Source organism: Plecotus auritus (assembly GCF_963455305.1).
Source record: "Plecotus auritus genome assembly, chromosome: 12".
NCBI lineage: Eukaryota > Metazoa > Chordata > Mammalia > Chiroptera > Vespertilionidae > Plecotus > Plecotus auritus.
The window spans coordinates 11,244,155-11,257,390 of record NC_137778.1 but is presented as its reverse complement, the minus strand read 5'-3'; the positions used below and the strand labels follow the sequence as shown (position 1 = coordinate 11,257,390).

Below are 13,236 nucleotides of genomic sequence, written 5' to 3'. Positions count from 1 at the left end.
CCCTGATGTGACGACATTTATACACAGGTGCCAACCACTGCAACGCCAACAACTACAAGAAACCAGAAAACAAATGACATGTAACCCTAAAAACTAATGCCACGTTTCAAAAGCCAGGAGAAGAGATTAATGTTGGCTACATTTCCGTGGGCAGAAATATCATTTTACTTAAGCCCATATTCATTCATATTCTATCTGGACTCTTCACTGTCTAAATGCAGCTCCCTGGCATCACTTAGGGTCTGCAGTAAGTCAGGCAAGAGCTCTCACTAATTTAGAACATTACTCAAAGCATATTTGGGATTTAAGATTTGTTACTATATGGACATGTAGAATACAAGAGAATATACAATACCAACACAGGGTAGAATCATATAAAAGGTCAGGTATTTCTAGACTGGTTTACTTAATGTCAAGCTATGAAAACTATAGAAACTAAAAAAGTCATTAAAGTGCACTTGTTCACATTAATATTTTGATTGAAGTGGCATCCAAATTTGGGACACTTACGTACAGTCAGAACAATCACAGCAATGAGTCCTCCATCTGAGAAAAAATAAAGCCAGTTTGAAGGTAATTGAGCACACGTGCGTCTCCACATAGTTCACACATTTTAATTTTGATCAGATCATCTGTAAACTACAGCAAAGAAAAGTTTATCATTGTACTTTAGTGTGACAGCTAGTGCATCCAGCTCATTGTGATCACAGAACCCTTCTCATATGATTCCAGACTTAGGGTCCAACTTATGAAACTCTTAATAGGACCTGACTTGTTTTTGTGCTGTAGTAACGCCACCAGGTTCTAAAAAATTGGAATTACTAAAAATATTAGGATAAATTATTATAAAAATTATAATTTACTACATTAGAGGAAAATCATTTTAAGAATGTATTTGCCCTTTCTATTTGGCTTAGTTCAGTATTCAGTCTATCATTCTTATGATTTTGTTAGAAATTTCACTTATATTGTTTCCCAAAAGTGAGTCTGTGGAATTGGCCACGAATGAAGCTCTATTAATTGATTACATAAATCTATTTTGCAGGCTTCACAAACTATACATTATCGTAAGAATCTTTCCTTGTGCATCCTCACCCCCAAGTTAAGATCTTAATTACGAAGAACATTCTAAGAATGCAAATGAAAAACCTGGGCACATGGATAAATTATGCATGGAAACTTGAACATGCATTTTTTATGGTGCAGAGAGCAATAAGTAATACTACAAGATCTTAAACCTTAGAAATGTTCAGTAGTACCTCTGTTCCCAAACTGCCATTATTTTTATTAAATTAGGTCAAAGTATACAATGTCTTGTTTACCTCTGCTCTTTTAATTTCATTTAAAAAATCAATTTTTTTAGTGAATTAAATAGATTTGGATTTACTGGCACAATGAACCTTTGACAACAGTGTTCAGAGGGAAAGCTTAATAGGCCTAAACTGATTAACCTTACTAAACTAGTCTAATGTTAAAAAAAGTAATATATATTTTTCCTCATTTATTCAACAAAAATCCTAATATTTCATGTGACTGTCACAACCATACTTTACCCTTTCCTTTAACAAATATTGTGTGAACTATGTGTATCTACATAAAGTGTGACACACAACCCTATTGTAGAAGAAAACTAACCCAACTTAAGGTATGTTAAGGGTTGTATATGTAAGGTATGAATAGACAGAACATTATTTATAAATTGCCATTACAAAATAACACTATCACATGGAAAGCAAGTTAGGTATTATATATTTCAATCTACAAATAAACACAGCAATTTAGAAAGTTACCTCACTCTACTAGGAATCTGATTTGAAGGAGTTCTTAAAAACTGTATTATCTGCATGGGTCTACACATACTACTGCTTCTCTTTATCATATCTGCGCTATTAGAATAAATACAAATGCCAATTTTCACATGACAGGTTGTTTCTTCTCTAACTGCAGATATTTGAAATATGATATTTTCATGGAGAACTCTAAGGTCTCAGAATGGTTATTAATATCCAAAATAATACCTAAATCATCGGCTCTAGTTGGTGATTCATTAGCAGGTGTAGAATTTTCTAGAAGAAAAAAAAAAGGAATAATTTTAAAAAGAAGTAAAAAAATAGTAAAGCTTACAGACTCCTAAATTCATAGATTTGGAGTGTTTGTCTTTTCACAAAATCTTTTATAATTTATTTTCCTTATATAAATAATGTTAATGTTTCTCATTTAAAGTAGTATCATAAAAATTATAAATTTGTATTTAGTCATCAGCATTCTTCTTCCTCTCCAGTAACATTTCCTGTGACAATATTCTGTGGTACAGAATGCAAATTTATCATTAGTGTATCCTCAATATTAGCCTAGGGATTCAATGGGACTCTACTTATAATTAAAAGATACAGGAGAGCTTAATAAGTGATTTTGAAGGTATTCTGTAGTGCAGAAAAATTTCAACATAGATGAGAAACCAAGATGGAGGCATAGGTAAACACATGAACTTGCTGCCTTGCACAACCACTTCAAAACTACAACTAAAAGACAAAACGGACATCATCCAGAACCACAGGAAGGCTGGCTGAGTGGAAATTCTACAACTAGAAGGAAAGAGAAAAGCACACTGAGACTCAGAGGAGGTGTGGAAGTAAAGTGCAGAGGTACGGAGGCGCGCATGCGGAAAGGGCTGGTAACTGAGTATGCAGCTGTCTTTTTCAATCGGGAGGGAAACACAAGCTCCCGACTGCTCTGAACTCCAGTTCCTGGCGAGACTCTGGGTACCCAGACTCATACGGGGAGAAACTGGACTGTCTGGCATTGGGTGGAACTCAAGGGCAGCTTTCTCTCAGAAGTGCTTGCAGCTATTACTAAGGGACACTGAGACCCAGGGGCCTCTTAGGGCAGGGCTGATGGGAAACCATTGTTGTTTGCTCTGCCCTGCAGCCCCGCCCCACCCAAGCTGCACGCAGAGGCTTTTGCATATGAATGGCCTGGTCCTTTGAAATCTAAAATTACCTAACAAACTCTTCTGAGTCAGAGAGACCCAGAACATCCAAAAGAAGGCTCAAGGCCCCACAGCAGCTTGCATTGCGTCACAGCTGGGCCTCATCTGGCCACCTCCAAAACCCAAACAAAGAGGAGGAATCTGCAGATCTCTCCATAGCTCCTGCTGGGTGGCCTCAGGCAGATGCTAAATTAGCACCTCCTTGGAGACCCAAGAACCAGTGTACCCAGTGGTCAGAGTGGGACTATCCAGATTACAACTCCTCAGATCCATAAGGGACACACTCAGGAGGCAGACTCACTGAGCACCAAAGCCCCACTGAAGCAAGTCCTGCTCTATAAGGGTGTCTACTACATAGAAGTTCTCCCATTGTAGACACAACTGATCCTCACAGCCAATTGGCCTGGAGGTCAATTCTTCCCAGTGATACCAACAACAATCAAGGCTTAAGTACAACAAGACTGTGCACACAGCCCACAACGGGGTGCACCAAGAGTGTCCACCTCAGGTAACTGGGGAAGCTTAGCCACTGGGCCCTATAGGACACCTAGCACACAAAGCCACTCTATCAACTCAGGGAAGCAGCCAAAATGCAGAGACAAAGAAACAGATCACAAATGACAGAAATGGAGGGTATAGAGTTCAAAACCACGGTTATAAGGTTTTTCAAGAATTTTCTAGAAACCGCCAATAAACTTAGTGAGACCCTCAGGATATGAAAAAGGACCAACTAAAAATTAAGCATACACTGACTGAAATAAAGAAGAATATACAGAGATCCAACAGCAGACTAAAGCAGTGATCGGCAAACTGCGGCTCCCAAGCCACATGCGGCTCTTTGGTCCACTTGAGTGTGGCTCTTCCACAAAATACCATGGCCTGGGCGAGTCTATTTTGAAGAAGTGGCATTAGAAGAAGTTTAAGTTTAAAAAATTTGGCTCTCAAAAGAAATTTCAATCGTTGTACTGTTGATATTTGGCTCTGTTGACTAATGAGTTTGCCGACCACTGGACTAGAGGATCACAAGAATGAAGTCAAAGATATGAAATACAAAGAAGCAAAAAAAAAAACAAAAACCCAACTGGAAAAGCAAAAAGAAAGAAGAATCCAAAAATATGAAGATAGTGTAAGGAGTCTCTGGGACAACTTCAAGTGTACCAACATCTGAATTATGGGGGTGCCAGAAGAAGAGAGAGAGCAAGATATTGAAAACCTATTTGAAGAAATGATGACAGAAAACTTCCCCCACCTGGTGAAAGAAATAGACTTACAAGTCCAGGAAGCGCAGAGAACCCCAAACAAAAGGAATCCAAAGAGGACCACACCAAGACACATCATAATTAAAATGCCAAGAGCAAAAGACAAAGAGAGAATATGAAAAGCAGCAAGAGAAAAGTAGTTAGTTACCTACAAGGGAGCACTCATATGACTGTCATCGGATTTCTCAACAGAAACTATGCAGGCCAGACGGGAGTGGCAAGAAATATTCAAAGTGATGAATAGCAAGAACCTACAACCAAGAGTACTCTACCCAGCAAAGCTATCATTCAGAATTGAAGGGCAGATAAAGAGTTGCACAGATAAGAAAAAGCTAAATGAGTTCATCACCACCAGACCAGTATTATATGAAATGCTGAAAGGTATTCTTTAAGAAGAGGAAGAAGAAGAAAAATGTAAAGATAAAAATTATGAACAACAAATACATATCTATCAACAAGTGAATCTAAAAATCAAGTGAATAAAAAATCTGCTGAACAGAATAAACTGGTGAATATAATAGAATCAGGGGCATAGAAAGGGAGTGGACTGATAATTCTTGCGGGGAAAGGGGTGTGGGGGGAGTGGGAAGAGACTGGTCAAAAATCATACACCTATGGATGTGGACAGTGGGGTTGGGGGTAAGTGCATGGAGTGGGGTGGGAACCGGGTGGAGGGGAGCTATGGGGGGAAAAAGAGGAACAACTGTAATAATCTGAACAATAAAGATTTATTAAATAAATAAATAAATAAATAAATAAATAAATAAATAAATAAAAAGAAAAAATTCTACATAATGAGGCCCATTCATGAAATATTCAAAGGTAACATCATACTCAATGGTGAAAGACAAAGTTTTCCCCTTAAGATTAAGAACAAGACAGGAAGACCGCATTTGACATTTCTATTGAACATAATAGCAAAAATTATTATCAGAGCAATTAGGCAAGAAAAGAAAGCATTCAAATTGGGAAGGAAGAAATAAAATTGTAGTGCTGTTCTAGATCACCCGATTTTTAAGTAGAAAACTGTAAAGATCACAAAAATACACATGCACAGACACTCACCTGTTGGAGCTAATAAATAAATTTGGCAAAGTTGCAGTTTATGAAACCAAGTAAAAATCAGTTGCATTTCATAACACTAACCATGAGCAAACCAAAAGGAAATGAAGAAAACTATTCTATTTACAATAGCATAAAAAATGAGTAAAATACTGCTCTGACCAGGTGGTCCAGTTGTTTGGAGCATAGTTCCATACACCAAAAGTACAGGTTTAATTCCTGGTCAGAGCACATATTCTAGGTCTCTGGTTTGATCTATTTTCGGGCATACAAAAGAGGTAAAATACGTGAAAAGAAACTTCACCAAGGTGGTGAAAGACTCCTACTCTGCAAAACTAAAAATAATGCCAAAGGAAATAGAAGACAGTATAAATAAATGAAAAGACATCCTGTGTTCATACATTAGAAGAGTTGATATGGTTAAGATGTTGATACCACACAGAGCAACCTACAAATTACATGCAATCCCCTCACCTACTTGAATATGCATTTTGCGGAAATAGAAAAATCCAACATATAATTCATATGGAACCTCAAGGGACTAGGAGTAGCCTGGATAAGCTTGAAATGGAAGAACAAAATTGTGAGAACTCCCATTTTCTGATTTTAAAACTAACTCAAAAGCTACAATAGTCAAAACACAGTGCTACAGCATAAATACAGACCGACCAATGCAATAGAATACATAGCTCACATTTGCATATATGGTCAAATGATTGCATGGAAGGGTGCCAAGAACATTTAATGGGGAAGGGCAATCTTTTCAACAAATGGTTCTTTGAAAACTGATTATCTACATACAAAAGAATGAAGTTGGATCCTTATCTTACATCATATACAAAAATGAACTCAAAGTGGATCAAAGAAATAAAACTATAAAACTCATAGAAAAAAACACAGAGGACAAGCTTCATGAAGTTGGATCTGACTATGATTTTTTGAGTGTGTCACCAAAAGCAAAGGCAACAAAGAAAAAATAGATAAATTGGATGGACTTCAGCAAAATTAAAACTTTTATCAATGGTCATTATAGAGTGAAAAGGCAATCCATAGATTAGGAGGAGACATCAGCAAATAATACATCATATAAGGGATTAATATCCAAAATACATAATGAACTCCTAAATTTAGTGACAGAAAAAAAAAATGTGCACAGGACTTCCAGAGACATTTTCCCCAATACAAAATACCAATAAACACATGAAAATATGATCACTAAGCATTAGGAAATGAAAATAAAACCACAATGGGTGCTACTTCATATACATTAGGATGCCTCCTATAAAAAAAACAACAAGTATTGGTAAAGAGGGGGAGATTGGAATCTTCTTGGGTCACTGATAAGAGTGTAAAATGGTGCAGCTGTCATGGAAGACAGTATGGCTGCTCCTCAAAAAGTAAACACATAACCCAGCAGCTCAACTCCTGGGCATATACCCCCCAAAACTGAAAACAGGCCTCAAACAGTTACCCAAATGTCAATTTTCAGAGAAGCATATTCAGAATAGCCAAAAGTTAGAAACAAACCAAGTGTCTATCATCAGGTGAATGGATTAAAAAAAATAGTAAAAGAGGTGGAAACAACAGACAATGGAATATTACTGGACTATAAAAAGAAATAAACGTCTGATACTTGCTACAAGGTAGATGAACCTTGAAACATTATGCTAAGTGAAATAAGCCAGAAGTGATCCCACTTCTATGAGGTACCTAAAATAGTCAAATTCATAGAAAACTGAATAGCCATTGCCACAGTTGGGGAGAGAGGGAAATGGAGAGTTGTTGTTTAATGGGTACAATGTTTCAGTTTTGGATATATAGAAGTTATGGTTGCACAACCATATGAATATAACTAATATCACTGAAATGTACACTTAAAATGGTGAAAATAAAATACAATAAAAGTTCAGGTACAAAAATTAGCATAGAGAGTGGCTTAAACATTTCTGAAAAGGAAGTGTTCTGCCAGATATTAAAACATAACATTTTTAGCTTGACAGAAAACTTCCCCTACCTGGTGAAAATAAATAGACTTACAAGTCTAGGAAGCACAGAGAGTCCTAAACAAGAGGAACCCAAAGAGGCCCATACCAAGATACATCATAATTAAAATGCCAAAGGTTAAAGACAAAGAAGGAATCTTAAAAGCATCAAGAGAAAAACAGTTAGTTACCCACAAGGGAGCATGCATATGATTGTCAGCTGATTTCACAACAGAAACTTTGCAGGCCAGAAGGGAGTGGCAAGAAATATTCAAAGTGATGAAAAGCAAGGTTCTACAACCAAGATTACTCTCTACCCAGCAAACTATAAATTAGAATTGAAGGTCAGAAAAAGTGCTTCCCAGAGGAAAAAAAGTAATGGAATCCATCACTACCAAACCATTATTACATGAAATGTTGAAGCATATTCTAGAAGAAGAAGAAGGAGAAGAAGAAGAAGAACAACAACAACAACAGCAAGATGAATAAGAAAAACAAGAATAAGAAGAGGAATATTAAGAAACATAATAAATACATATCTACCAACAATTGAAACTAAAAATCAAATTAAATGAACAAGGAATCTAATGAAAAAAATAAACTGATGAATAAAATAGAACCAGAGACATCAAAACAGACTCAGGAATCTCAAAGGGAAATGGGAGGTGGGCAGGAAGAGATTAACCAAAGAATTTATATGCATACTAGAGGCGCAGGGCACAGATTCATGCACCAGTGGGGTCCCTTGGCCTGGCCTGCAGGGATCGAGCCAAAACCAGCTCTCTGACATCTCCTGAGGGGACTAGGATTGCAAGAGGGTAGTTCTTGGGTGACACACCTCAGAATCGGACTCCCTCTTCTCTGGTTCCAGATGTGTCACCTGAGAACTGCAGCTGCCAAGTCACCACAGCTCGGCAACTCCTGCATTGTGCATCTGCCTCATGGTCAGTGCGTGTCATAGCCAACAGTCAGAGCATCTGCCTCCTGGTGGCCATTGGGCATCATAAGTACTGGCTGGTTGGCCAGTCACTTAGGCGTATATATATATATATATATATATATATATATATATATATATATACTAGAGGTCCAGGTTGGCCAGTCACTTAGGCATATATATATATATATATATATATATATATATATATATATATATATACACACTAGAGGTCCAGTGCATGAAATTCATGTACGGGCAGGGGTCCCTCAGACCGACCTGCACCCTTTCCAATCCGGGACCCCTTGGGGGATGTCCAACTGCCAATTTAGGCCAGATCCCTGCAGTATTGTGCCTAAACCAGCAGTCGGACATCCCTCTTGTAATCTGGGACCACTTGCTCCTAACAACTCACCTGCCTGCTGGCCTGATCCCCCTAACTGCTCTCCCCTGCCAGCCTGATCCCCCTAACTGCTCTTCCCTGCCTGCCTAATTGCCCCTAACTGCCTCTGCCTCTTGTAATCTTGGACCACATCCCTCTTGTAATCTGGGACCACTCCCTCCTAACAACTCACCTGCCTGCTGGCCTGATCCCCCTAACTGCTCTCCCCTGCCAGCCTGATCCCCCTAACTGCTCTTCCCTGCCTACCTAATTGCCCCTAACTGCCTCTGCCTCGGCCCTGCCACTATGGCTTTGTTCTGAAGGACATCTGGAAGATTGTCTGGAAGATGTTTGGTCTAATTAGCATATTACCCTTTTATTAGTAAAGATATGCATTACCTTTGAACACAAACAATAGGGTGGTGAAAGACTGGGGTGGGGTGAAAACTGGGTTGATGGGGGCAATGGAGGCAAAAAGGGGATAGCTGCAATGCTGTCAACAATTAAGATTTAAAGAAAAATGAAGAAAAAATCTTTCTTAAAGCCAGTATGTGTTTTTTGATGCTCTAGAGCCAAAAAGAAAATTTAATTCATGCATACATAGTAATTAATAATGTGTAAACAGCAATGCCGAGAACATGTGGGATGAAGGGTGAGAAACTTTATAAGTAGAATTATTTTTTATTATTTGACACATAAACAATTAGATTAGAAACTATTTAACAGGGGAACAAACACATATGGATTTTTTTGTTTTGTTTTTTAAGTGTTGGCCAAAGTATTTAAAAGTTGGTAAATCACCCTAGCTGGTTTGGCTCAGTGGATAGAGCACTGGCCTGTGGACTGAAGCATCCCAGGTTCCATTCCAGTCAAGGGCACATGCCTGGGTTGTGGGCTCGATCCCCAGTAAGGGGCGTGCAGGAGGCAGTCAATTAATGATCCTATCTCATCATTGATGTTTCTATCTCTCTCTTCCCTTCCCCTTCTTCTCTGAAATTAATAAAAATATATTTAAAAAAATAAAATTAAACTTGGTAAATCTTTCCACACAATTTACAAATGAGAGGGAAATAAAAGGAAATGTTATTACCTTTACACTCAGGAGCGTGACTACTCCATTGGTAATACCCAATACAAACAAGCTTGCTCTCTCCGACAAGTGTATATTTATCTGGTCTACCAGAAGTCCTACAACTATAAGTAACTGATTCCTTATATTCATATGTATTCTTCTGGCCATTGGTGAATTCTCCATTTGATATTTGTGGAGGTGGCTGACACACAATCTCTTAAAAAGAGAAAAGGAAAAACAAAAGAAAAAGATTCAGATAGCATTAGTAATGTTCTATGAACTGTATTCAATAAGTTCATTATCATATGATTTCTATAATCTAGTTACAAATCTAATATTCATTTGAAAATTAGTTTCTATGAAAAAATATATTATCCCAATTCAAATCATAAACAGAAAAATAAAATTTTAGAATAAAACCCATTTTCTTAAATACCCATAGAAGATAACTGTATGAAACACTTGTATTTATCTGTAATACTGTGCTAAGTTATTCCAACCATAAGAGACACTGACAATTTAATGAGAAAATAAACTTAGACTTAGGAAAACTCAGTGCTAGTTGAGAAATGCTACATCCATTCCTGAATCAGTGGTTCACAGGTATACCACGATTTTGTCTTTTCTCACTGTCATCCTTAGAGTGTACAGTGAAATTTTCGAATGGCTTCAGACTGTCTGATAATGCCACAGAATGAATCTGGAGGTCTCCTTTAAGCCAGATACTGAAGAGATTAGAAAAATGTAAAGCAATGCCAAAACCGGTTTGGCTCAGTGGATAGAGCGTCAGCCTGCGGACTGAAAGGTCCCGGGTTCGATTCCGGTCAAGGGCATGTAACTTGGTTGCGGGCACATCCCCAGTGGGAGGTGTGCAGGAGGCAGCTGATCGATGTTTCTCTCTCATCGATGTTTCTGACTATCACTCTTCCTTCCTCTCTGTAAAAAATCAATAAAATATATTTAAAAAAAAAAAAAAAAAAAAAGAAAAATGTAAAGCAATGATACTCTTCCCACTGTTTTGGAAATGTTTGATCTTAGAACAAAAATATGTTGCATTTGTTAACACCTATTGAGATTACTGTTCTTAAAAATGAATTAGTAAATAATTATTTAAAAACTCTGTTTTAATCCCAATGTAAAGAATATCCATAGCACTAACCCACCTGCAGAAAGGTTCTGTGGTGTCTTTGTTAATTTTAACGCATACAGGGGTCCCCAGGCCAAAAAGTTTGAGAACTGCTACAGTAAATTCTAAAGAGAGAATGTACTTACTTTCACAACTTGGTGGCGCCTCACTCCATGCCAAATTATTCCCACCAGAGTCTTGACATACTAGATAATCTGGTCCAAGTACGTAATACCTGAATGAGAAAAGACATGATGATTGTTTTCTTTACCACTTAACAAGAACACCTAATAATGACGAAGTTTTTATATGGTTGTTTTTCTGCACTACACTAGCTCCAGGGAGAAGTTTCTGAAGTGACAGGTATTGAATGTGTTAACTGAATCTGCAATTTAATGAAATGGAGAGATTCTTCACATTGGCCTAGAGCAGTGATCGGTCAGCAAACTCATCAGTCAACAGAGCCAAATATGAATAGTACAACGATTGAAATTTCTTTTGAGAGCCAAATTTTTTAAACTTAAACTTCTTCTAACGCCACTTCTTCAAAATAGTCTCGCCCAGGCGAGTGGTATTTTGTAGAAGAGCCACACTCAAGTGGGCCAAAGAGCTGCATGTGGCTCGCGAGGCACGGTTTGCCGACCACTGTCCTAACCTTTTGGTACTCCACAAGGTGCCTAGCAGGCTCTCTCTCTCTAACTATTGATTGGATATTCTCACTTGATCAAGTTAAAATATAGTCAGTAAAACTGCCTGTACATGCTTCCAGCTGACTTTTCCTCCAACGCTAATTCATTGACTTATATTATAATGTACTAGTAGCCCTGCACACGAATCCATGCGCCAATAGCTCTCTGCGGGGCCTGGTCGCTCTGCGCCCGCTGCTTAGAGGCTCTCTGCGGCCCAGAGGCCCATCCGAGACCGGGCACGGAATTCTTGCCTTGTCGCCAGGGCAATGAAGCACACTTTTCACCAGGCTGCTTACACTGCCTGCTCTCAGGGGCTGCTCTGCCAGTACTGGAGGACTCCAGACGGGCTGAGAGGACTGGGTGCTGCCATCTTGTGTCTATGGGTGCCGCCATCTTTATGATGGAGTGATGGTTAATTTGCATATTACCCTTTTATTAGATAGGATTAGGAGAGAATTGTGGAATAATGGCAGGGTAGGAAGCACCAAAACTATGTCTCCGTAAATAGACAACAGTTTCACTGCTAGAATCTGCCTGATGTCACTGTTTTGAACTCTGAGGTCTGTTGAAGGCTTGCACTTCCAGGAACGTCTTGGGAAGGTGAAATGCAGGGACATTGGTCCATTTCAGCTGTTCGCACAGTGGCAGTTACCCTCCCACTCCCACAGCAGGCAGCTGTGCACGGGTCCTTTGGCAGCTTATAGGCAGCCTGAGGGACCCAGGGTGAGCAAAAAAGACCATGTCCTTGGGGATCTGTGCTCGCATAATCTACTGCTGTTTGTGATCACAGAGAGGCAGACAGGGGCTGCCAGCCATTGTTGTCACATCTCCCCCAAAGATGCAAGAACATCCATCCAGGGGATTCACAAATCCAGAGATCATCACTCCATCCTTCATTTCTCACTTTTCCCCTTTCAGGAGACTGACAATAAAAACTGTGAATGTAAACAACAACTGCATATATGGGGACTGAAAGGGTGAATCAAGATACAGGGCCCTATTTAGTAGGGGCTAATAAAAGAAAGCTCCTTCTGCTAGCCTAAACCTTGCACCAACATGCTCCCCCGAAGTGGTTATTTTACAGAAATTCCTGAAGACCATAACCCCTGCACAGCGCCCTGAAAAAGGACGTCTGCTGCCAGCTGAAGGACAAAGGGCAAGGTTGTGAAACTACACGGGGGTACGGTCCTGATACCTGGGTCAGGCCAAAGCCCCATCTGCAGCTCTCCCTGAGAGCATAAAACGCCTGCTTCCTCCCCAATTCACCGCTGACTCTTTCTCGAGTCAGACCACCTGCACCCGGGTGCCTGGAATAAATATTATTTTGATGACACTGAGCCCTGAGTCCGTTCTGTGTGACCCCGGCCCAACCCCGAACATTTCAGGGACAAGTAGAGGGAATGCGCATGCCCAGCAGAAGGCTCAGTTTACATGTCAGGCTGATCCTCAGCACAGAGACACGCTTCAACAATCAGAAAGCAAAACAATAACATAACGCAATAAACCCTAGGAAATGGTGAGAATTTGATATTTAGAGTTACCTCATTATTCGATTCCAATGTCCAGTTCCACAAGAAATCATAAGGCACACAAAGTAATAGGAAAGTATGGTCCATTCAACGGAAAACATAAACCAACAAAAACTATTCCTGCAAAAGGCCCGAGGGGACCCGAACTAGACAAAAGACTCTAAAATAGTCAGAGAAACTGCATGGACATCTTCCGCAGGCCCTCTTGG

At 39.2% G+C, this 13,236-nt stretch overlaps 1 protein-coding gene across 1 annotated transcript in view; it reads right to left on the bottom strand.

Annotated features, from left to right (window-relative positions):
• The window catches only part of LOC308237248 (complement receptor type 1-like), a gene marked incomplete at both ends in the record, with an annotated part of 114,834 nt that overhangs the window by 67,280 nt on the left and 34,318 nt on the right, over positions 1-13,236 (bottom strand). Inside the window, 2 exons of the mRNA XM_080647802.1 lie at positions 9,702-9,899; positions 10,956-11,044. Coding sequence (XP_080503928.1) covers positions 9,702-9,899; positions 10,956-11,044 — 287 coding nt within the window. The remainder of the gene's footprint in view (positions 1-9,701; positions 9,900-10,955; positions 11,045-13,236) is intronic.